The 23,009-nt window shown below is 46.3% G+C and overlaps 2 protein-coding genes across 9 annotated transcripts in view; one reads left to right on the top strand and one right to left on the bottom strand.

Annotated features, from left to right (window-relative positions):
- Nucleotides 1–4,011, top strand: part of NEURL1 (neuralized E3 ubiquitin protein ligase 1) — a 164,430-nt gene extending 160,419 nt beyond the window's left edge. For all 4 annotated transcript variants that reach the window (XM_049810056.1, XM_049810057.1, XM_049810058.1 and 1 more), the window contains exons 5-6: nucleotides 1,259–1,405; nucleotides 2,747–4,011. In XM_049810056.1, the coding sequence (XP_049666013.1) occupies nucleotides 1,259–1,405; nucleotides 2,747–2,988 (389 nt within the window). In that variant the 3' untranslated portion in view covers nucleotides 2,989–4,011. The remainder of the gene's footprint in view (nucleotides 1–1,258; nucleotides 1,406–2,746) is intronic.
- A 5,100-nt stretch (nucleotides 4,012–9,111) lies between these two features.
- SH3PXD2A (SH3 and PX domains 2A) overlaps nucleotides 9,112–23,009 on the bottom strand; it is a 268,881-nt gene continuing 254,983 nt past the window's right edge. For all 5 annotated transcript variants that reach the window (XM_049810140.1, XM_049810141.1, XM_049810139.1 and 2 more), the window contains one exon: nucleotides 9,112–22,906. In XM_049810140.1, the coding sequence (XP_049666097.1) occupies nucleotides 21,011–22,906 (1,896 nt within the window). In that variant the 3' untranslated portion in view covers nucleotides 9,112–21,010. The remainder of the gene's footprint in view (nucleotides 22,907–23,009) is intronic.

Consider the following 23,009-nt stretch of genomic DNA (forward strand, 5'->3'; position numbering starts at 1 on the left):
TGGCACACAGGGTTTTCCTGGCCTCCTACTGCTGCTTTTTCTCTGGAGAGTAGCCTCCGACTCATCGAGGACACTGCAGATCCAAACCCTCTGTGTCTCTTGGCTCCTTATATGGTAACATGAAGAAGTCTTAGCATTTATTTCTGATTTGGAGTTACCCTGGTTGTCTTCTCAGCTGGGGAACTAGAAACTTTAAAACCACAGGCAAACTAGTTCTTACCACCAAGAAACCGTACCTTGGTTCATGCATGTGTATGCCACTGTCTCACCACTGTCTTACTGAAGACCAGACTGCATTGTTAACAATTATATTCCCCCTGCAAAACCTTTGCAGCAGCTAGAGTTTTAAGCATTCCCATATTTTTCCCTTCTGGAAAGGGCTTTAAGATACTTGTTTTAACAGCAGAAGAAAGAGGTTGAGATGGAGGAAGCACGCCCAGCAGGCTGTGGGGCAGAGCTGGCTTTTCTGGCAGAGAGCACACTAACACAGAGGTGATGGTGGGCAGTGAGAGCAGGAGGTAATGGAGCTGGGGACACCTAGAAGGGACTTGAAGGGGCTCTGCACTCTTGACCCATCACATCCAGACATGCAGGGAGTGGAGAAAACATTCCTGAATGGGGGCAGAGGTGTCCTTGTTCATCCCAGAGCCAAATGCATTTTGGTGACTTATCCCCACCTCTGACAGAAGCCATCCTACAAAAGAGGCAGAGCAGTGAGCAGACCTAAGTTTTCCTGATTGCCAAACCCTTGTGTTTGTCTCTAGAAAGTCCTTGAGTGACTTTGATGAATTTGTGAGAGCCTGGAATGATGCAGTTTTGCACTGGGTTAGTGAAGAGTGCTTTGACAAGGTGATGTGCTGGAGTCCAGCCCACCCTACTGCAGGCTGTCCCCTCTACTGGCTACAAGCCCATCGCTGGATATAGTGCTGAGGGTGCATATGAGCATGAAACCGTAAGGAAAGTAACAGCACTTAATGACTTGAGACACATTTAAGGGCAGAAACAAAGCGTTATGATGGCTAAAGGAGCTCCAGCAAATTTCAGGGGCTGTGGGAGCTCAATGTCTCTTCGGGGCCAGCTGCTAGCATTTAAAAAGGCATATGAGGTTTTTTTTCCTTTATCTCTTCCCTAGATTTTATGCTGATGAGACATAACTCCTGACAAGCACTGAGAGTTGCACTCCCCTGCCACATATCCCCAGTGTGTCATCAGCCCCAATTTTTAAAAGTAACTGTAGGTTTCTTTTCTCGTGTTGCAGGTTCCACCATATTAGCTGAGCGGCTGGGACTGTCCACACCAAGCTCGCCCACATCGACACCCAATTCCCCCACCGTCCTCTGCAGTGGCGTCTCTGACCCCATATTGTCTACATGTGGCTCTGGCCCCCTCTGCAGCTCTATCAGTGGTAAGTGTGGTGGGATCCCCTGCTGCCTTGCCTTTGCCTCCCCCTGCCTGCTCCTGCACTGCTTCCCTTCATGGTCTCACACTTGTCTCCCAGAAGGACTCTAAAACCACAAGGATCGACGGAGTCTCCTGACAGCTCCCTTGAGGGGGGAAGGGAGAGCCTCTGCAAAGGGTATTTTCAGTCTGTTTTACGTGGAAGCTGCTTAGATGCCTAAACAGCAATATTTCTCCAACCCTTTTCATCATGATCGGTCCCAAGGGAGGAAGCAGGGTTTCTGTTATGTGCATGGCCCTGTGATGCACAGCTCCTTCTGGAGAGCTTTGTGGCAGTGACATGTTGCATGCTAGCTTAGACTGGAGCTACGGATATTCCCCCCTTTCCCTCTCCACACACCTTCAGTACCCTCTGCAGAAAAAGGCAGTATTGATATTTCTAGTATGCTGATAAATTCCAGTGATATTTAGATAAATGTACATGCAGTAGTAAATGATAGGCTGTTCCGCAGCATTTTTTTAAAACACCCAGGCACCTGCATGATCCCAATGCATTGATGGTGGGATATATAACTTACCAAATCCTTGTCACTGTTGTCCAAACCAAGGTTGTTTTTCACTGAAGGTACCTACCAGTCTCAAGTCTAGTAACTGGTGACAGCAAACATTCCGATTTTTAATGGGTTTTGAGGGAAAAAAATATAAATTTTCTCATTATCTTGCTACCTCATCTGGCTTCATTGATGAGGCCTCATTACAGATGTGCTGTGAGCATTATTACTGCAGCCCATCACAGCTCTTGAAGCAATGACCCACTATGAGCTAGATGCTGTCCATGGGGGTACCACCCCCACCCCTGTGCTGAAGAATCCACACGGGGTGACCTGTAGCTAGGCATTGTGGTCTCACATCCCTGGATCAGCCCTAGAGATGAAGCACTGATTGTCTTGGGAGCTGCTGCCACCATGTGCCACCCAGTCTCTCCCTTTTCAAAGCAGTTGGCTTGATCTGCCCCTCCTGGTTTTTCCTCCCTTGTTAATGTTTAGACAGTAGTTTGAAAACGTGAAACTGCTCTTTGTCCCTGCTGTGTGAGAACAGCTTTCTCTTGATTTGCTCTGTGTGGGCAGCAGCTCCCAGCAGTTGCTGCTTTTCTGCTGTCCTAAGCCTTGGCATGTGAACCAGGGCTCAGTGAGTGGGACAGTAGGTCACAGGAAGGCTCTCTGATCCTGGAGCATCCATTTCTGCTAGGGCATGGTTCCTCCCTCTGTAGCTAGCTTCAGGGCAGAAATTACCTGGGATGTCAGGAAGCGTTTTAAGCAGCATGGTGACCCTGTTCTTTGTGTTTCAGGGACAGCTCCCAACTCTCCAATCAGCTTGCCTGAGTCACCCATCTCCCCGTCTGTCTCAGGGCCCTGGGGAGACGAATGCACCATCTGCTACGAGAACATGGTAGACACGGTCATTTACTCCTGTGGACACATGTGTCTCTGCTATTCGTGTGGGCTGAAGCTCAAGAAGATGGCCAACGCTTGCTGCCCCATTTGCAGACGGGCCATCAAAGATATCATCAAAACATACCGCAGCACTTAGAGCAGCAGATGCTGTGGTGGGGACTGGGCAGGTGGGGAGGAGGCTGTGAAACCGCATAGGTCTTGGCCTCTATTCATCATCCAGGAGATTCAAAAACCATCACCACCCACCACCCTGATCCCCTCTTCCATGGACAACAGATGAGATAAGCTTAGATGCTGCTCTTCTACCCTCCAAGCAAGCCCTGGTGCGGAACTCCAGCGTGTCAGGGAAGTTGCGATGGACTAATCTCCCTTGTGGATTTTAAACTTTATCTCAAAAAAAACCCAGCTGGTGCGATCATCCCTTTTCTACACCATGCACAGCAGAGGGGAGTCTCCAACATTTAGCAGGGGCAGCAAGTGGTAAAAGGTTCAGTGCTACACATCTCCGTCCAGAGACACCCCATGTGCAGAGGACAGCTTAGCAGAAGAGGAGAAACAAGCGACATGTTTCCATGTACAACCAGCCTGACTGTGGGAAGCCCCTTAGAAAGGACAGAGTGAGGCAAGTGTTGACCCAGCAAGGGAGGTGCAGTGAGCACATTCACAGTGGAAAGGCCGGGGCAGTGCAGAAGAGGACCCAGGATTTGCAAAGCAACACCTGCCCCACGTCCGCAGGCAGAAGAGCGGCCCCGTGGCTGTCCTCCACTCCTCCCTCGCTGTTCCCTGGCAGAGGCATTCATGGCGAGTTTGGCAGCCAACAGTGGCACTGGCCTTGCCCCTTCTCAGTGGCATCCAGCCATCTCCTGTTGCCATCCCGTTGCATGACGAGTGGCTCTCAAACCCCACCACTACCGATTTGCGTGTGATCTCCACGCAGCACAAGGGATTCAGCAGCATCTCTGCCCCCATGGGCCTGTGGGAGAGGGAGATGCGTCTCCCTCACCTTTCCTCCCCCTACCATCCAGACAGCACTTGTGAGGAAAAAATAAAAGAAAAAAAAGAAACAAAACCCCCAACCCCAGTGGGGAAGAATGTATAAACCCACATGTCTGCGGGTTTCATTTACTGGTAACTTTATCACTGTGCTTTAAGACAAAACCAGCCAGGTGGTACTGAGCCCTTCACAGCCAGCCCGCCAGCAGGACGTGGCTGTCCTTACATGTTAGGAAGAAAGGAAAGAAAAAAAATAGCTTGAGGGGTTTAGTTTGCTTTGGTTTATTTAAATAAATCCCCTTCCCTCCAGCCCCAGTTGGGAACCCTGCTGTCCCCATGGTGGGTGCCTGCAGTGGCCACCCCTGTGGTTGCCATGACAACCGCCACTCCGCCATGGCCCCTGGCCTGTCCAGGCCTGCAGGCCCCTGGGCCCAGGCATGGTGGCTCCGCAGCAGCAGGAGCTGTCGGCCTGCCCCACAGCCTGCTGCCTTTCAGGGCTGGGCAGGAGGTAGAGATGGTGCCTGGGCCCCAAGGGGTGATGGGGCTGGAGCACAGCAGCAGTGGCATTCACCCTGCCACATTGCCCACCAGGCCAGGCTGGGGAAGGCCATGAAGTCGCACCCCTCCTGCCGAGCCTTTTCCTGCACCCCAGCATATGGCCGCTGATAGGACACAGGGGAACAGCATGGCGTAGGCATAAAGGCATTTAATATACACAGCCGCTCGCTGCAGGGGTTATCGTACCCCCCCAGGCAGCCGGTGGGTGAAGAAGCACTGGCAGAGGCTGCTCCCAACAGCACCTGGAAAACATGTCCTCACCCTGTCCTCCTGAGGAAATGAAAAAAGAGGCTACTAGTTGGAGACCGCATTGTAGAGCCTTTCTTTAAAGGCACCACCATCACTGCAGCCTACCACGGGGGTCTGCAGCTACCCCCGGCCCGCCCCAGTGGGCAGTACTAACTTGAACTCTGATATTCTGGTTACAGGGATTTACGTTGTTTCTTTGCATACCTCTCACATATACCCCTAACCCTGCCCTGTCCTGTCCTGCACTCCAGGCTGGCTGTTGAAAGCCCTGGAGCATCATGGCTCCCGTGCCCAGACATCCTCACTGCAGAATGGGAGGAGGCCGGGTTGGCACGAGTCCGGGGGAAGTCACAGCAGCCATGCCAGAAGCAGGGCTGGTCCGCAGGCATGCAGCCAGCCTCCAGCTTGCCTGAGGACAGAGCCAGACCGGCAAACGCAGGGAGCCTGTTTCAGTAGTTATACAAACTCCAGTGCAAAGAACTCCAAGGGGTGGGATGGTGTCAGTAAAATAGTGGATGTGGGGAAACGTGCAATAAGCAGCCTCCCGAGCCTTCACCACACCAGTGGGACCGGTTCCTCTCCATGCAGGGCAAGCCAAGGGGTACATTTTATTTTTCAAGAAATTCCATCCATGGGTACCAGTGCAGTGGTGTGAATTCCCTCTTCACCTTTTAAATTCAGAGTGTTTTAATATATAACTGTGTTTGTTTTACTGTGGACCAAACTCTAAGAGTTAGCAGAAGCTGAAAGCTCCCCCAGCATCTGAGCTCAAAAATTGGGGTTAAGTCCTGCTCCTGGCATCAGCTGGCCTCCAGCTGTGAACAGGGAGGAAGAGAGCAAGGGTCTCTCCAGGAAAAAAAAAAAAACAAAACCAACCAGCAAAAGCAGTAACAGTAACAACAATCCTAACCTTTTGTTTTGTTTGGTGTAGGTTCCCACGTACCTCTGTGTTCTTGTGTCATTTGCATTTCATTGCTTTACTTTAAGATGTTTTGTGTTCTGTTTAAACAGAAGAATAACTCATTGTGAAAAATTGGATAACTGTGATTGTGAATAAAGTTAATTTAGCTATCCTGCAACAGCATGGGCAACTGAGTATTTACCACTTCCACAAGCATGGCAAAACATGATGGGCTCTGCAGTGGCAAGAGGCTGAGGTAAGAGCAACAGTGGCATGAGTGCCTCTTCCTTGGGGGGAGCTGGGTGGAGAGAGCTCAGGCTTTCCTTCAGTGCTTGAGGATGAAGGGGTGTTGAGAGCTGGATAATGAATAGCCCCGATGGACCCCATACACATGTAAGGAATAAAGGAAGCCACAAAAGTAAAAGAAGGGCTAACCACATTCCTGCAAACTTAAGCCCCATGCTCCTGAGCCTCCCTCTTTACACCCTCCAAAGAGAGAAGCCACAGCTTCTTTACTCTCATTGCTTTGTTTGGACCGTCTCTCCTGAGTGCCTGTAACAGCAAAAAAAGCCATCCGCCAGCACAAGAAAGAGAAAATGTGCTGTGAGGAAACCCAGGACCATGCTGCTCATCCTGGTAGGGGCCAGGTAAGGTAGCTGTAGAGGAGGCAGAGCAGTAACAAAATAGCCTGCTATCCCCACCCCAGCTCTGCAGAGAGATGACAGTCCAACACCTGACAGGAGTATCCCAGCCCTGAACTGAGCAACATGTTGACAAGGCTCACTGACAAGCCGTGGTCTGGCCAAGGGAGATGCTGAGGCAAGATGCAGATGCTTCCTCAGCATGTAGCAAGGGACACAGGGACCCAAAGGGGCTTAGGATTCTCCAGAGTGATGCCAATTCCCCCAAAACCCAATAGCTCTTCTGCTGCAGCGATCTGTTCAGGAGCACACCTACAACACAGCTGTGTGAGATTTCCTCCTCATCCTTTTGTTTAGCTATTCAGCAAATGAGAGACCGGGTGGATCACTGTCTCTTATCACAGGACATACTTGAGTTGGCATCTTCTCCCTCAGTGTGGGTGCTCCATCTGCCAAGGGACAGGGACATCCCAGAAGAAGTGTCCTCAGCCTCTCCAGCTGAAGCTGTTCCACTCTAACATCTCCCCAGTGGCTTAACACTTTCCAGGCTGGAAAGCAAAACCACTTCTACAACCTAGCTTTCTCCAACACAACCCTGAGGAGCTCTTAGCTGTTGGGACAAGGCAAGTCTGCACGCACCTGTGCAGGACTCCAAGAGCGGTGCCCAACTTCTGGTTTCCCAGGCACAGGAGGAGCTTTAGCCGCCCTGGAAAGCCCTCTGTGGCCACAGGCCAGCCACGGGAAGCCTCCCTGTCTCCTCAGGAGCAAGGCATAGAGCTGCTCAACATAGACTGCTCCTAAAACCGGGGACGCTGACCTGCCAGACAGCCGCTTGCAGATGTGCTAAGCCCAAGCACTGCCGCATATTAGGACAAGTGAAATGCTAACGCTCTGGGCCAAACTCAGATTATCCCCTCCCCTGGCATCAGCAAGAGGGACCAGGGCAGGTACCCCTGTGTGTCCCCACTGACAGCCCCAGCCCGTTCATTCCCTCCTGCAGCTGCCATGTGCGATAGCCCCAGTGAGCTCTGCATCCTCATCCGCTAAGCACTGCTGGAATCACCCTGCCCTGAGCTGCCTCCCCAGGCAATCACCATCATCAGGTCACCAAATCCAAAACAGATCTGCAATCTCAGCATCGCTCCCAAGCTATTCTCCACCAAGACCAACCATGGCTCAGCACGGACCTTCCCCAGCGACAAGGCATCCCACCGCCGCAGCCCTCCGGCTGCTTCAGGCAGGACCATCCCCCGAGTTTCCCCGGCCGGCTGCGGCACAGCCCGCGGGGACCGAGCCCACGGACCGCGCCGGGCCGGGGGCGAGGAGGACTTGGAGGAAGGAGGGAAGGAGGATGCCCCGAAAGTGGTCCAGGAGGGGCAGAGCTGGTCCAGCATCGCCACCTGGTGCTCTACACCCGGCACGGCACACAGCCTCTTCCCCCCGCCCCGCTTCTCCTAAGGTTCACTTTACTCCTTTACAAACGCTACCAATACACACAAGGAGGACCAGAAATATTTAGTCTGAGTGCAGCGCAGCTCTCTGAGAAAAATGGGGAATGAAGGGAGCAATTAACAGTGGGTTACAATATACAAGGGTGGCGATCACATTATATGGTGATTGCAGCAGTCCAGAAAAACCCTTTCAACCTTAAGCTGGCTGGCTCACTCTTACTCTGTGTGTAGAGGAGGCACAGTTCCCAGGCACACTTGTCACTAAGTTTGTGTCTTAAAATGCCCAGGACTGTGTGCTGTCTCAGATCTAATTCCTGGCATCCTTCAGACAGCTGGGGTGCCCAAACATGACTCCTCGTGCACCATCTACCTACGTGCCAGCATGGCAGAACATCTCATGGGTGCTGCTAGCCAACGCTGTAGCTCCGATGAGAGCTGGCTCACCTCAGGGCCTGGGCGAGACTCATTTCTCCACAGGATGTTTGTGAAGTGCTACAGCACATGGTGAAGGCATAGCCCCATGCTCAAATGCAGGATGCATTCACGCAAGGTCATTCTCTGCTGCAGGAACAAAAAGTCGGGGAGGGCCAACACCACTCTGCAGTCCTGCTTTCCAAGGTGGCAGCCAGGCAGCAGGCATGACCCCTTTTACCTACAGATTTGCAAACTGCTAACAGACAATGAGGAAGTGGGCAACACTTTGTAGAAGGCTCCTATAGCCAAGTTGGGAACTGAAGTGCTAGAAAACAACTTGTTTGCTATTGCATCCCCTATTAAGTCCGCTCCCCCATTATATCCCCTAATCTACTCCCTTCTGCATCCCCAAGAGATGTCCTGAATAAGGAGGGCGGGGGAGAACATTACGAGAAACTCTTCAGTTTTATCTGTCTGCTGCTTCACACAGCAACTTCTACTTGTTGAGCTATCTGGGGCCTCCAACCTTCAAAGCCGGGTAAAAGAAGTCAGTAGGGCCTAGCAACTTTACAGGATCAGATCATAATATCCTGTGTTCAAGCACTGCCTGCACGCAGAGGTGTTAAGGGCTCATCCCAACTTGCAGAACAACCCTTTTATCACAGAACCAAAGGGCCACTCATGTAAAAGGATGCTTCTTTTCTTATTTTGGATTTGATGCCACATCCCTCTCCAAAAAACATCCTTACAGAGTATTTTAAACCTTAAAACCTTGCTCAACACAGACTTCACATTTGAGGGCAGAGGTGAGCAGTCCATAAAACTTTGTTGATTAGTAAAGAGACAAAAATGCAGCATACAATAACAACTCAGGGCTAGGGGACAAGAGAAGCTCCTTTATCCATTTAAGCCTAAGCTGAAATTTGCAATTGCATGTACAAATAAGTTGTAAGTTTTTCTGGGAAGGGTAAATTCAGTGGTTTGACAAACACAAGTGGAATTAAAACAGTACTGAAAAATTGAAAAAAACAAAACCAAAATAACCAACTGGATCACAATTAAAAAGGTCAAAAATTTATTTTTTCATTAGGGCATAAGAGGCAATGTAAACAAAATACCAACAAACAAACAAAAAAAATCACAAGTCAATTCTTACAGTCTGCAAGCATTTGAAGATAGAGTACCCTTTTCCCACCTCCCCCCAGAACACTGCAAGCCTGCTCAAATGTTAACAAGCAACAATTCTGGACCTTGAAGGTCCACTGAGTTTTGCTATGTCCCAAGCCGGGACTAAATTTCTCATGTAAGAAGGACACTGCATCTGTTTTATCAAACACTTTAAAAAAAAAAGTCCAACAAAATATAAATATTACAAAGATCAGATTTAGCACCACCTTTGGTCCAAGCAATCAATGAACTGGGAGATGACAGGTACAGTCTCTTTAGCAAGTCCTTTCTGCCTGAGTCTTTGAAAACATTAGAGGTTCACATTGCAAGAATTTGTAATAACTCTGAGAAAACAGCCCTCAAACTCTGGCAGTCCCTCACAACCTCCCCAGGTCTTGCGCACATGGAGAGCAGAGCATCATCGCTGTGCAGCAGTGCACAGTGCCAGAGAACATCACTCAAAGAGCTTGGCAGAGCTGAGCTCAGCCCTGTGGGACACAGCAAACACCGTGCCAAGGGTCTGGTCCTGCTTTGGCCAGGCAGAGCTCTGCCTTCGGGCAGGGCTGAAGAACAGGAAGGGCAGTGACAGTGTGCTTCCTGAATTTCCCTTTCCACTATCATTTGCCACCCTCCAAAACCTGGCAGACTGCAGCGCCTGCATGCTGTCAGGGTGTGTGATGGGAGATGCCTGGAAGGACCTGAAGTTGCCTAAATGAAAGTTATTTCAGCATATCTGGAACATGCAAAACAGGAGCTATTTTATCAAGTGTATCTTACTCCAGGCCCTTTTCAGGCTCATCTTTTCCAATATACACATGCCTATCACAGATGCATGGCTGTGAAGTTTTGCAGAGAAGTGTCACCACCCAGTTGCTGTGCCACAGCACTAGTGTGGGCCAGGATACAGTCACAAAGATCTGTGACAATCCTAGGATAAAAAATGAAGTTCATAAAGCACCTGGCAATATTTTACATTTATTGCAACTCCCTCCTCTACAAGTGTCCAGAACTCAGTTTGTCTTGTCTTTTCCTCCAGGAGTTTTTGAACAGTCTTAATTAACCACTATTAAATGCTGTTCAATTCCAAGATAACACCAGCTCTAATAAATGCCTAAAGAGAAATGCTGAGATCTACTTTTAGGCACAGCAATCTGAAGTTTTTGCTCTGCATCTTCACATGCACAATTGCCCAAGACCATTTGTGTTTCTCATTCCCTGTTGAGAGACCTACACAGAGTTTTCACCTTTACAGGTGCAGACATGATTAAAATCCCCCAAACAAATGTTTGGTTTTACTTCACTGCTTTAGAATGTGCTGCTCTAGGGAAAACCTCCGAACTTCAGTTGCTTTACACTGTTTTGCACTTCTCCGAGCAAGGACTTGAGCACGGCACATGGCCGTTTGGCAGTCACAGAGAAGGGGGCAGCCCCCATGTGCTGCCCCTGTCCCACCCAGGGCAGCAAAACCCCGACCCAGTCACCCACACCTGTGACATGAGCAGACGCCGGCTGATCTGGTGATATTCAACCCCGCATTTACTGCACGTGGCCTATAACATAACCATGAGGACAGCTCTGAAACCAGTTCTGGACTGGGCACTAAAGTCTGCAAGTCTGGATTGGGGGAAGATAATGCTTTGCGCAACTGTTTACCACCACCACTGTCAAATCCAGAGCAAACGAAAACATTGTGCTATGAAAATTTCATTAATTGTCACTGGGACAGAGACGCACTTCTATTGTCCCAGTCACAGAACCAGGCCCACAGTACTTTAAGTATCAGCTAAATCATCACAGGTCCCTAGCTGTGCTGTGCTAAAACTTGAGGGACATTTCTACAGGGTCACTTGGTAAAAAGGAGAGCTGCGTTTTCCCCACTGATAATGCATCTTGTGTGTTGGCCCATAGAGAAGTTACTCATCTTTGTTAACTAGTACTCTATACTGCATCAAATCTACCTTGTTTACATGCAGACTCAAGGGCCATTCACAAAAAGGTCTTCTGTTTTATGCCAGTTCAGATTGAGGCATCTGACCCCTCATTAACGATAACTTTTGCCATCAATAGCAAAAGATACTGTTAAGTGCAAAAAATGCCATTTTTCTGGGTTTCAGTTTTACTGGGGTGACTGAGAAAGGCAAAATTTTCTTTCATGCACATTATTTTCTTTCCTAGGAAAGCATCTCAGAGACCCAAGCACATCTGGACCCTTGCAGGAGCTGTTCACTGTACAAACAGTTTTATCTAACTGGTCATCATCTCAAGTTCATTAAACAAAAATTGGGCAATGCATGAAGCTGCAGTTATTATTTCTGTCTCTAGCTCACATTTGCTATAGGTACATTAAGGAGTGATGCCATGAATGTCAAAATACCTGTCAGCTCTGAAAGAATTAATACTTGGCCAAAAGCTCCAGCATCTGCACAATGAACAATATTCACTCCACTACCTTCAGTGAAGCTGTATCAGAGGCCACAAGAAAATATGGTCCAAAGCTATTACCGTGAAAAAGGGTTTCCCCAGACTCATTTTCTTCCTCTCTTGGACCTTGCAACCCAAACCAAACTGAATGGACTCCTGCCCATAAACTCTCTTAAAAAGAAAAAAAAAAAAAAAAAAAGCTCTCATATTCCTTCTGCAACAGAAACCACACCAACTTCTAGACCTTTTCCCAAGCTTAACAGACAGAATGGTTCCCATGTTAAAAAGAAAACAAACAAACAAAGACAAAAAAAAGTGTCACCAACTTGACCACACACACTAAGACCAGCCACACATTTCTCTATCTCTGGTCACCGACATACTCTCCCAAGCTCCCATCAGGTACATTCCCACCACCTAACCACCAGAAAATGGAGCGCTACACCAACACAGAAATGACAACTGCATCTAATATTCAAGGTCACATTAAGAACATCAGCCACCCAGGAAACCCACTGCAAAATCTCACTTAGACCGGGCCTAGATTGATTTTTTTTTTTTTCCCAAATACAAATTTGGGACAGGAAAACCCAGTTTCCAGTCCAGACACGTGCAGTTGCTCTGCTATTGGAGGGGAGCACAACTGCTCAAACAGATTTCAGCCTTCATTCAACAACAGGTTTAGGCTCCCAATAATTGACTACCTATCATTTCCAGAGACAATTTTGGCTAATTAACAGCTCTGGAAACAGCTGCAGATGTACATGTCCAGCTGAGCTGCTTTCAACGCCCACCTTGAGTTATCTGCATCTGAACTTCAGCCTAAGCAGCAATCAATCAAACTGCTGGCAAGACTTCTCCTGACATGGAATTTGATATTGAGTCTTAACTGAGGAGGCTCATCTGCTTGCTTCTCCCCAAACATTGCAAGCAGAGTAACGAGTGCTGCTGTCTGCAATTAAATCTGCAATAAAGGAATGGCACTGATGTAATGTGAAGTTAGCCAGACAGCAGAAATGCACCTACTCTGTACATTATTGACCCCACAATTCTCAGTTTGGACCCTCAGTACAAAAAAGTCATTGTAATGCTACATACACTTTGCTTTTGCAATACTCTAGGTTTGAACTCATCATGAGTAACGAGCAAGACTTTTCAGCAAGCCTATTCAGCATGCTGCAGAAAAATTCCTCCTAGAGACTGGAAACAATTATAACTCCCCCCTCTCCAACCCAAGACAGGAAATAGTTAAGTCAGCTATTCACTGAAATATTTCATTTTTTAAAACGTTTATTTTTAATTCCTTTTTTATTTGTTCCAGTTTACTAATTGTTACAGGCTATGTTCCAGTGACTGCACTATTCTCTTCTGTCCTGCTTCTAGGGGATGGAAACTGCATCTGGATGCTCAGGGAGACCCAGAGTCAGAACAGAATTTGATGCCCCCCCCCCAGTCCAAACCCCAAGGGTGATGATGGGGTTTTGTTTATTACTGCTTCCCTGGTGACCCAGAAGCAGTTAAAGAACAAGCTCTCAAACCATAAAAGAACTGTCTGCACAGAAAAAGCTGCCATGTTGCTTAAATTTCAGACACCAGAGACAGAGTCACTAACACAGCTTTGAAGGGGAATATCTGGAGAAGCCTGAAATATTTGTTTTAATACTAAATGTTATATTTCAAAATTTCTCCCTACAGTGCTAAGTGATTCTCCCTCCCCTCTGTTTTTCTCCTCCACCAAGCAGGGACCAAGAAAGACAGGTACCATTGTAATCAAATAAACCTGAGCATCAGGGAAAAATCACTAAGCCTGACACTTTCCCTGAAGTGCTGCTAGCACAGGGTTGTTTCACAGAGGGCCGACGCAGGCAGACCTGGAACAGCCACTCTTGCCTGCTCCCTCAGCCAAACCTCAGTGTATGCAAACTCCCAGACACACAAACTGCCTCAACTACAACAAACACAGAACCCATGTTTTTCTTCCTTTGGTGGATCATTGGCTTCAGGATACAGATTGTCATAGTGTATCACAGAGTGAAAAAAATCAACTTTTCTCAATAATAAAAAATCCTAACACAGAGCAGTGATGTATTAAAACCATCTATACAGAGAAAGCACCTGCAGTGTCAGACCCAATAATTTATGGCCTTATTAGAAACATCTTTTCCCTCATATCTTATCTATCTCTCCCCTGCCAATATAGTGCCTCTCATTTCTTTCCAAATTATCAACATAATTCCCATTATTTTGATTCAGTAACAAACAGGAATCTCAACTCAGGACAGTAGTGGCTTATGCTGACAAGAACAGGTCTGTAAAACGCCAGTGTGAAGCTTTAAACCAAATTTATTTATTAAAAAAAACAAACACAAACCAAAAAAAAATTGCACTCTCCAACTAGAATCAATGCTACCTTGATGCAAGAACAAATGAAGAACATTGTTGATGGGACCAGCCCAGCCCTGATATTATAAAATGGGAGAAACTAATTTGTTCTGCCTACACCAGTCAGGTCCGCACGCGGTGCGGGACAGCTTTTGCTCCAGGAATCGCTGCAGAGCCCTAGCCCTGATATGAGGGCATCCAAGAAAAAAGATCCCCTCGTTCCACCCTTGGCAACGCATGCACACCCCACAAAACTGATACACCAAACTAGAGTTATGGGTGACTTTTTACAGACGTCTGTGCTTTGCTCCAAGGTGGGTCCAAGAAGGAGGGAGGAAAAGCAGCAACAGTAATCTACATCCCAACCCAAAGTCAACTGACTGTGGGGGCTTCTGATCCAGCCCTACATACAGTACTTTATTTGAAAATTACAGACACGCACAACAGACATGACTACTGAGCAGCACAGAGGGAGAGAAAGAGAAATACAAACACTGGGCAGAGCTAGCAGAGGCCATCAAACAGTTCAAGTGTGCAGACACATTCCCCACGCATCGCCACATTGGTGGTCCCTGCTTCCACCAAGCAACTAGAAGCAAATGAAAATAAAATAACTTACACAAACATTTGCTCTCAGACCATCATATTGGTCCTGTTGGCAGCTATCAAACACTGCATTTATACACAGCACTTTGCTACGAGGCTAAGTAGCATCTGAAGTTGCCAGAGAAGGAGCCGCTGGTGATGGGAAGCCACCAGCAAATAGCAGCAAAGCTCCAGTTGTTTTTAAAAAGCTGCGAGACCTGCAGAGAAGTGGATCATGGCATGGCAGCACTGAGGCTCAGCAGTCCTATGCACCCTTTGGAGGTGTAGGAACCGAGTGCACGGTGCTTGCTTTTGCTGAGAATGGTCCACACTGAGCGCCCACAAAGCGCTTTGCTCCACTGCGGGTCTTCTGTCAGTGTAACTCTACTGATGCTCATGGACTTCTTGCCAGTTTAGACAAGAGCATGTGAAAGAATTAAGTTGGCTCCTCAAAACCAGATTAATTTGTAAAGTATTAGAGGTTTTCCAAAATCATGTAATTGATACTATTTCAGTACAGCTGCAGAATTCAGTTTTTCTGTTTGAATGCAAAGGTCTCTGGTAATATTAAGGCTTTTTGACAAACTTAAGAACAGCAGGACAAAAATTAAGCAGAAAGCTGAGGTACACCCCCTCTCCAGGGACATGAACTAGAGCCACAGGAGATGTACTTCCCGGAGCTCAGAGAATCAAATGCTCTGGCTTTCACATTTCTCTTGCATCTTACGAAAACAGTCCAGTTTTTCAAAGGTAGTAGGTTTTGCTGCTACCTGGAAGGTCACATTATTTTGGACAGATGGAAGTTCTCCTTCCATTCAAATAGAATCTGGGACAAAACTTCTTTGAAGGGCAAAGTTTCTTCCCAACTTCATTTTGGACCTGAGAGATCAACCTTTGCAAACCAAGAAATATGAAATCAATACCCAAATCAACTGTGAAATTCTGCAAGTGAGAACTAACCCAGATAAAATGGGGACTTTTTTTCTTAGATTAACAATAAAGAAAGAAAAGAAATAAGGACCTGTGAAAATATTCCTATAGCTCTCGCAATAAATACAAGTAACAATACAGTATCAAAACTTGGGACTGCACCAGCAGAATTATCTTCCTTTCTGAAGTTATCATTGATTCTGAAGCGTAACAGAGGACGTAACCAGCAGAGACATACCAGAAGACAGTACCATGCATAGATGACATACAGAGTGTTTCAAGCATAGCTCAGAAGTCCTATACATAATCCTGGCAACATGCTGCATGATCCTTATACTTTCAGTAACAGGTGATGCTTTTTTTATGAAAAGCAGCCATGCCCACCCCAAACCACCCCAGCTATCAGTCCCTACCTACCCAAGGGTCCTATTTTCATCCAGCTGCCCCCTCCCCTGCATTCCCTCTTCCCCTAAGAGTGCATGAATAGAGAATTGCAAACATTTCACACTGCACGTTCCACTCCAAGTCCTGGATGAGGGGCCTGTTTATTCTATGAATATTGCACTTATCCACTCATTGGATTTGTTTTTTCTCAAGAATGCAGAGTATTTGGGAAAAAATAGAAAAAAATAGTAGGATACAACACAGGAAAATATGAGTTATTAACAAGCTAGCTATGAAGATCTAAAATTAAATAGTACTAGTTCTATTCTGTTAATACTAGTAATATGAAAATAATGAATGCTTTATCAAATTCCCTTGGTTTTCATATAAGATAAAAGCAGTAACTTTCTTTTTAACTGAGGAAAGCAATGAATATATATTACAATAAAATACGATTCATTAAGATCTGAAAGTGATGAAAACAATTATATAATGCCTTCGTCAAACTTTATAGCATCATAACGGAAGGAGTCTTTGGGGTATGTATCCACAAGGGCCAAATCAATTTTTTGGCTATACCCGTGCAGACATGAAATTCCTTTTTCAAGAGTCTAACTGTGAGCCAATTTCAATCCTTCATTATTGTCTGTTTGCTATTTTTGTACACCTCGATTTAAAAACTTCCTGTTTAGACACATCGGTTAAGTATCCGACACACACCCATGGCATCTTTTATCTTGAAAAGTTTGGCTTGAAAAGGACTGGTAGGTATGACTACGCCCACCCACTGCAAGGCGTGAGAGCTAAAACAATTAACAGGAATTGCCTCCCACGGGGAAGGGCTGCTAACAAAAACATATTATTCTTGCTCTTATAAGAAAGTGTTTTGAAAGGGGAGACAAGGGAAACCAGCAATTAAAATTTTCAGGCATTATATAAACCTCAATAACGAACTCAGAAGTGCTCATTATTATTAAAGTTGCAGTATACAGTAAGACACAATTTTCACATTCTTCAATTTTGTTCTCTGGCATTGGAGTTAGGATTTTCTGCTGGTCCAAATTCAAGACTTTTTGGAAAGCACGGACAGCGGGTGAGAGCAATGCGGTGACAGCAGCCGCCTCTCCCCCCGGAGGAGGGCCCCCTTCAGCTGCAAATGGCTTTGCCCAAGCCTTGCAGAGCTCTTCCTCTTAATCTGGTTCAAGAATAAACCAGAGAGAGAAATTTAAACAGTACTATTGATTTCTGCATTGAGTGTTCACTGAGGTGTACGTTACATTTAAGTATTGCTCTTGATCCAGTGTCAGTTCTGACAAACTTAGTAAATAAAGCTTAAGGCAACATTAACATTTTAGAAAAGAGCTAAAACACTTCTAGCGCTACACTGTCCTCTGAGGCACCCTGCCAGGTTTTCCTGCCCTGCAGTCAGCTTTTCCGATTTAGCTTAAGGCCTTTCGCTCTGTTTCACGGCTAACAGTGGAAAGGGCTTGCTATTTCAGGTATCAGTGGAGCTGACCAAAACTAGCTGCTCGCCGATGGAAAAAAATACTTCTTTTCCCAGTATCTCTCAGTTGAAAGAATCAAAAAAGAGATCAGTGAGAGATGCTGTGACAATGGTAAGATGGGAGGGGGGAAAACTGCATTGGGGGGTATTTGCTTTAAAACTGCCCTTTTCAACACAAGCAGTCAAAACAGCCACCAAATAAAGGAAAGCCCAAATCAAAGCTTCCCCACCAGGTGGGAAACCCAGCGTCCCAGGCGGTGGCCCACATTCGTTCCTAGCATCAGGTAGGTCCTTTGCACCCCATCCTTTCTGCTGGTGCAGGTAGGGGCAGAGGGAGGAGCGAGGCCATGAGCCTGGCTTTGCAGCCAAGCTATGGGCTCTGGCCTCTCCTCAGAGGGCCAAGAAGCCTTCAAGATGGGATAAAGGAGCAATTGAGCCATGAGACACTGGGCTGCTGCTTGAGAAAACCCTGGAAGTGCTGCAGGCACCTTCACTCTGTGTCATCCCCTGCACCGCTTGGAGCTTGGCAAACCATCTCCCTGCAAAAACCAGAGCTGGAGAAGTGAGCCAGCAAGGTGGAAAGGAAGCTGTGGGACAGACTGACGTCTGTTACAGAGCTGGTCCATGTTTCACAGGCAGATCCTGAAGCCCTCACACTAGCTGGAGCCTTGCAGCAAGCCCGCATCCACCGGGGACCAGCCTCATGCAAGGCACACGGCAGCCAGGTGCCACAGTTGTCTGCCAAAAATAGTTTTGCCACCCCAAACCCTGCAAGGACTCCTGCAGTTCAGAGATGCTCTGGGCTCGGCTTTGCTGGATGGAAGTGAGAATATTTATAGTAGTCTGGGCTCTCCCATCTATGTGCTGCTTTCCTCTCCCTGGGTAGGGGCTCACGTCATGCCACACCATACTCTGAGAATTCAGTGGCTCAATGCAGAAGATCTGGGAGCTGTGCTTTTGCATCCCCCCAAAGAGATGACCTAGTGGGAATGTCTTTAAACAAAACTTTAGAATATTTTAAATAATAAGTTAATTCTTAATAAATATGTGCTTCAAGAAAATGATAATTATATACTGCACCTTTAAATAATGCACTTGGTTCTCTGCATTGGCTTCCATTTTGGTTTCTTTTATTGTTAAAGTGCATTAATTCAAAATAATGAACCACTTCCGCATCATTATTGTTAAAATAAATCATAACAACATTAATACGAGTCACTAAGTCACTACTATTAGTACTGCAATCTAGCAGATAACTCTATGTATTGCTCTATTTAATACTGTCCAGCAGAAGAATATAATACTTCTATTATAATCTCACAACAGCTCCAGCAGTCTTTTATGGCTGCTACCTTATTAGTACAACTAAAAATGGGGAGAAGTATGAGAGACAGGGCCACAATGCCTCAGAAACACATCCAGTAAGATGTAGCTAACTGGATATATACATGTATATTATATGGTAACACGTTAAGGTACAAAGAGGACCCCATACACTGTGATATGAGCTGTTGTGCAGATACACCTCCTCCTGCCACCACAATTTAAAGGGATCCCAATCAAACACCCTTCCTCCCCACTTGGATGCGGAGAGCTGCTTGAACCACAGCACTGTTCATAGCCAGTTGTGGCACCTGGTTGTTGTTTCAGCTACCAAAAGGACATCAGTCAGGTCAGCTGTAGGCAACTCTCTTAATGTTACCATGGAAATTAATAAAAACCGCAAACAACGTAAAAAAAAAATAAAGACAAGAACAACGTATAAATTGTGTAAAATTTTTTTGGCAGAGAAACATCCCCAGTAACACATGATATTGTTGTGCTATTTTACTCAGCCCCTTGATCCCAACTATTTTAAAGTCTTTATAACCTTCACCTTCCAAGCCAAATCAGTATGAAACTCGTGGAAAAAGGGCATGTATAATTTTGTGTAAACCAGTAGTGAAATGGTCTGCTCCCTCCCCCTTAAAACAGATTTACAATGCTGCCTATTATTTAAAGGAAGTAGGTATTGATCTTGAGTGATTAACAAGGCCATTTAAAAAAAAAAAAAAAAAAGAAAAAAGCATGACTTCCTCAAGTACAGTAGGGATTTAGCCAATGATGTTTACAGTACAAGAGTTGGCTACCTCACGAATAACTCCACATTCCTAGCCTTTTCCAATGGACGTCTCTTCCATTTCCCACCACACTAGCCCCACCATGTGCCACGTTTCAAAGCACGAGTTAAGAAAGGCAAACAGAAATGGAACTAGAAGAGGCAGCTTCCTGGTTAAACGCATTGTAGACCTAATTGCTTTGATATTAAATCTCTGAGCCCGAGAAGCCCAGGTGCACTTTCCAGTACAAATGTACTTTCTGGATTCAAGTGGGAACAGAAACACATATTTGGCTCCTACTTCAGTTTTAAGTCTCTTCTGGTAAAACAAGACCAAAAAAAAAGTAAACCCAGAACACACAAAGACAAAAACAAAACACACAAAAACAGTTCCCCAAAAATATACAAATTAAGGATGTGCAGACTGAGTTTGATGGCTTCCCCCTCCCCCCCATTGTAAACACTGATGTTGCAGAAGGTTACGGCTATTTGTAATACCTTGGTGAGCCCCGCCAGCAGTCAGCACGCTTGGATTTGGACCAGATCACAAAAAAAGAAGTAACACATTTGACAGCTTTGTCTTTAGTGTCTTAGGGGACTTTTGTACATTTTGATAATGACAAGTTTTGAGAAACCCAACTCTGGGAAGAGAATCAACCAGGATCACCTGGCAGGAGTCAGGCACAGAACTAAATATGGAGCCTACAAAGTAATCAACGCGCTTAAGCATGGGGTTTGTAGGTTTGTTTTTACAAGCACCAGTAGGCATCGCTGCCCTTGAACACCTGAAATCCCAACTCAAAGAACAAGACAGAATGAAAGGAAACAAAAAGGCCCCAACCAACACCACCTGATTGCCTTTTCTGGTGAGTTAGCAGTAACAACAAAACACAGCTGAAGTCAGAGACCAAATCTCTCCGCAATGAAAAGGCTCCAACTCTGGACCAACCAACTGTTGACAATAGTTAAAAAAAAAAAGTGAACATCTCCAAAGAATTAGAGTCCCTTTGTGTTTCAGAAACTTCCATTCGCTTCTTACTGTAAGTTGTGGAAACGCATCCAAAACTCTTGGGTATTCCACGTACGGACAAGAACGAGGAGAAAGGGAGCCAAGATTATAAAACAGTTTGGCACAAAACTCCCCAAGTAGATGCATGTGTATTTCTCTCTCACAAAAGGCACACATTTGGTTTCCTATCAATAACGGGAAAGATGGGATGTCATACCCTGTTACACATACAAGATTATTAACAACTTCACAAAAAGGCATTTGACTATGCTGCATCTTCCTCATGGTTGCTTACAACACGTGAACCCCACAAACCTCTCCAGAACATGGCAGATTTGTCCTCAGCATAGACTCCTTTGTCCCTTTGTACAAACTGGAGCACAGGGAAACGTCTTTTTGTGTAGCAATTGTTTTTTCCACATGTACACAGCAGGAACAGTATAAATTAGGGAGGTTAAAGATATTGCAGTATTAGTTCTTTTTCTCCAAGTAATTTGAGGGCACCCAGCCTTTGAATGGCTTCACGCCATTCATGATCTGGCAGTACCACCAGCCATTTGGGTTCCTTTCGAGGACCTCCATGCAGACACCTTCCTGAAACCCTGCAGTCTCCTCATCCCCTTCATAGTCTGCAATGGAAACATAGATGTCCTTGAGGTTGTTGTGGATGAACTGGGATTTCTCAATGGGCTTTGGCCTAACTGTGGACACAGGAATCCCATTCCTCTGGGCAGGGAGGTTGGAGGTGGTCTCCGAGCCCTCTGTACCTGACCGCTCAGGCTGCTTTCCCTTTGCGTCACCGGGCTGTGACCATGCGTTGCTGAAGGAAGAATTCCGACGGACGGTCCTAAGATGATCTGTAGTTGTTAAAGACTCATTTCTGCGCAAGGAGCATGACAGATTGTTATCCTTTGGTGGTGGAGACACAAACACTGACTGCGGCCGGACGGCAAGTTGCCTCACACCATTCCTCATTTTGACTGGTCCTGATGGTTTTGAAAAACCACCAGGAGGTTTGTTTGGGATGGGTGGTGTTGCGCGTTTGCTCTGATTGATAGTGTTCAAAGCCTGAACCCTCTTCTCTATCTTCTCTAAACTGTTTGACTTGTTTTCATTTTTCCTGTTACTGGCAAATGAAGCATCAGTCTCTCCTGACATTGTTTCTCTCTGGTTATCAGGGAGAGCCAAATAATGGGAAGGAGCCCAGCCTTCCATGTCTCCATATTTCAGGTACCACCATCCACTGGCTTGCTTTTCCAGCACTTCCACTTCTACTCCTGCTGGGAAGCAAATTTCAGAATCCTGTACTTTTTGGTATGAGTCAATGGTCACATAGAAACATCTGGAGTCATTTTCTTGCTCAGTTTTGGCTGGTTGGCTAGAGCAGAAAATGCCACGGGAAGGAGCTGTAATCAGATCAGCCGAGCTCCTCCTAACAGGATCATCTTGGTTCTCAGAAGCTGTGTGGGGGGGGCTCTCGGACTCTTCACTTCTTGAACCTTTAAGTCCACCTCTGAGTTGCCCAGTTGGTCTCAGCTGACGCCTTAAAGTGCTGATATCCATCTTTTCTTGGCTCTGAGAGTCTGCCTTGTTCAGGAAGGGTTTGGGCCTAACGATTGGCTTTGCTCTAATGGAAGGACTCTGCCCAGGCTCTTTCTTCATGCCTGTTCTTGGAATGCTACGTAAGCCAACATCTGAAGCTGACCTTGGTTTTGTCTCCTCGCTCCTGGAATAGTGACATTTTCCAAGATCGGGCTGGACGTTTTTGTCCATCTTGAGCTTCACAAGTGATGATTTAGGAGAGCTGGAACATGGAGAATTCCTTCGGATCAAGGAGAGAGAGGAGCTTTTCTGAGAATCGGAGTCTCCACTGGATTCCTTATTGGACAAAGCATCTTCCACATAACGCCTGAATCCCTCATTCTCATAGATGGTCTCTTCTTCATGAGCAACATCTTCTGAAGACTCTCCTACTTTGAACTTTGCTTTCTGAAGTGATGACACAGGAGAGGGCTTGAGGGGCTGAAATAGTCGTTTTTCAGGAGTGCCCTCTTCTCGATGACTTTCACTCACTTCACATTCCGAGTCAAAGCCAAAGGCAGGCACATCATACTCAGGTTCTTCATATTTCAGCTTGTGGGGAGAGTCCTGGTTATCTCCTGAAGAAACTGTTCCAGGAGTTGTTCCTTCTTCAGAGTCTTTTGGTTTACTGGGAGGTGCTGGGGGAGGAACTTTTGGGCGGGTTAAAGTACTGGTTCTTCTGTTTAAATTTGGCTTCTTCCTCTTATCAATGTAAGATGCTGGAGCCCATCCTTCCTTCTCTCCAATCTGCACGTACCACCAGCCACCAGAATTCTTTTCTATAACCTAGGAGATGACAAGGAATATGCTACTTAGACAAAAATCTCAACCAATTGCTTTCCACTCCTCCCTTTCAGTCCAATCCCCTGCAATAGCCAAATATTAGTTT

The sequence above is a fragment of the Accipiter gentilis genome, chromosome 9, assembly GCF_929443795.1.
Source record: "Accipiter gentilis chromosome 9, bAccGen1.1, whole genome shotgun sequence".
Taxonomy (NCBI): domain Eukaryota; kingdom Metazoa; phylum Chordata; class Aves; order Accipitriformes; family Accipitridae; genus Astur; species Astur gentilis.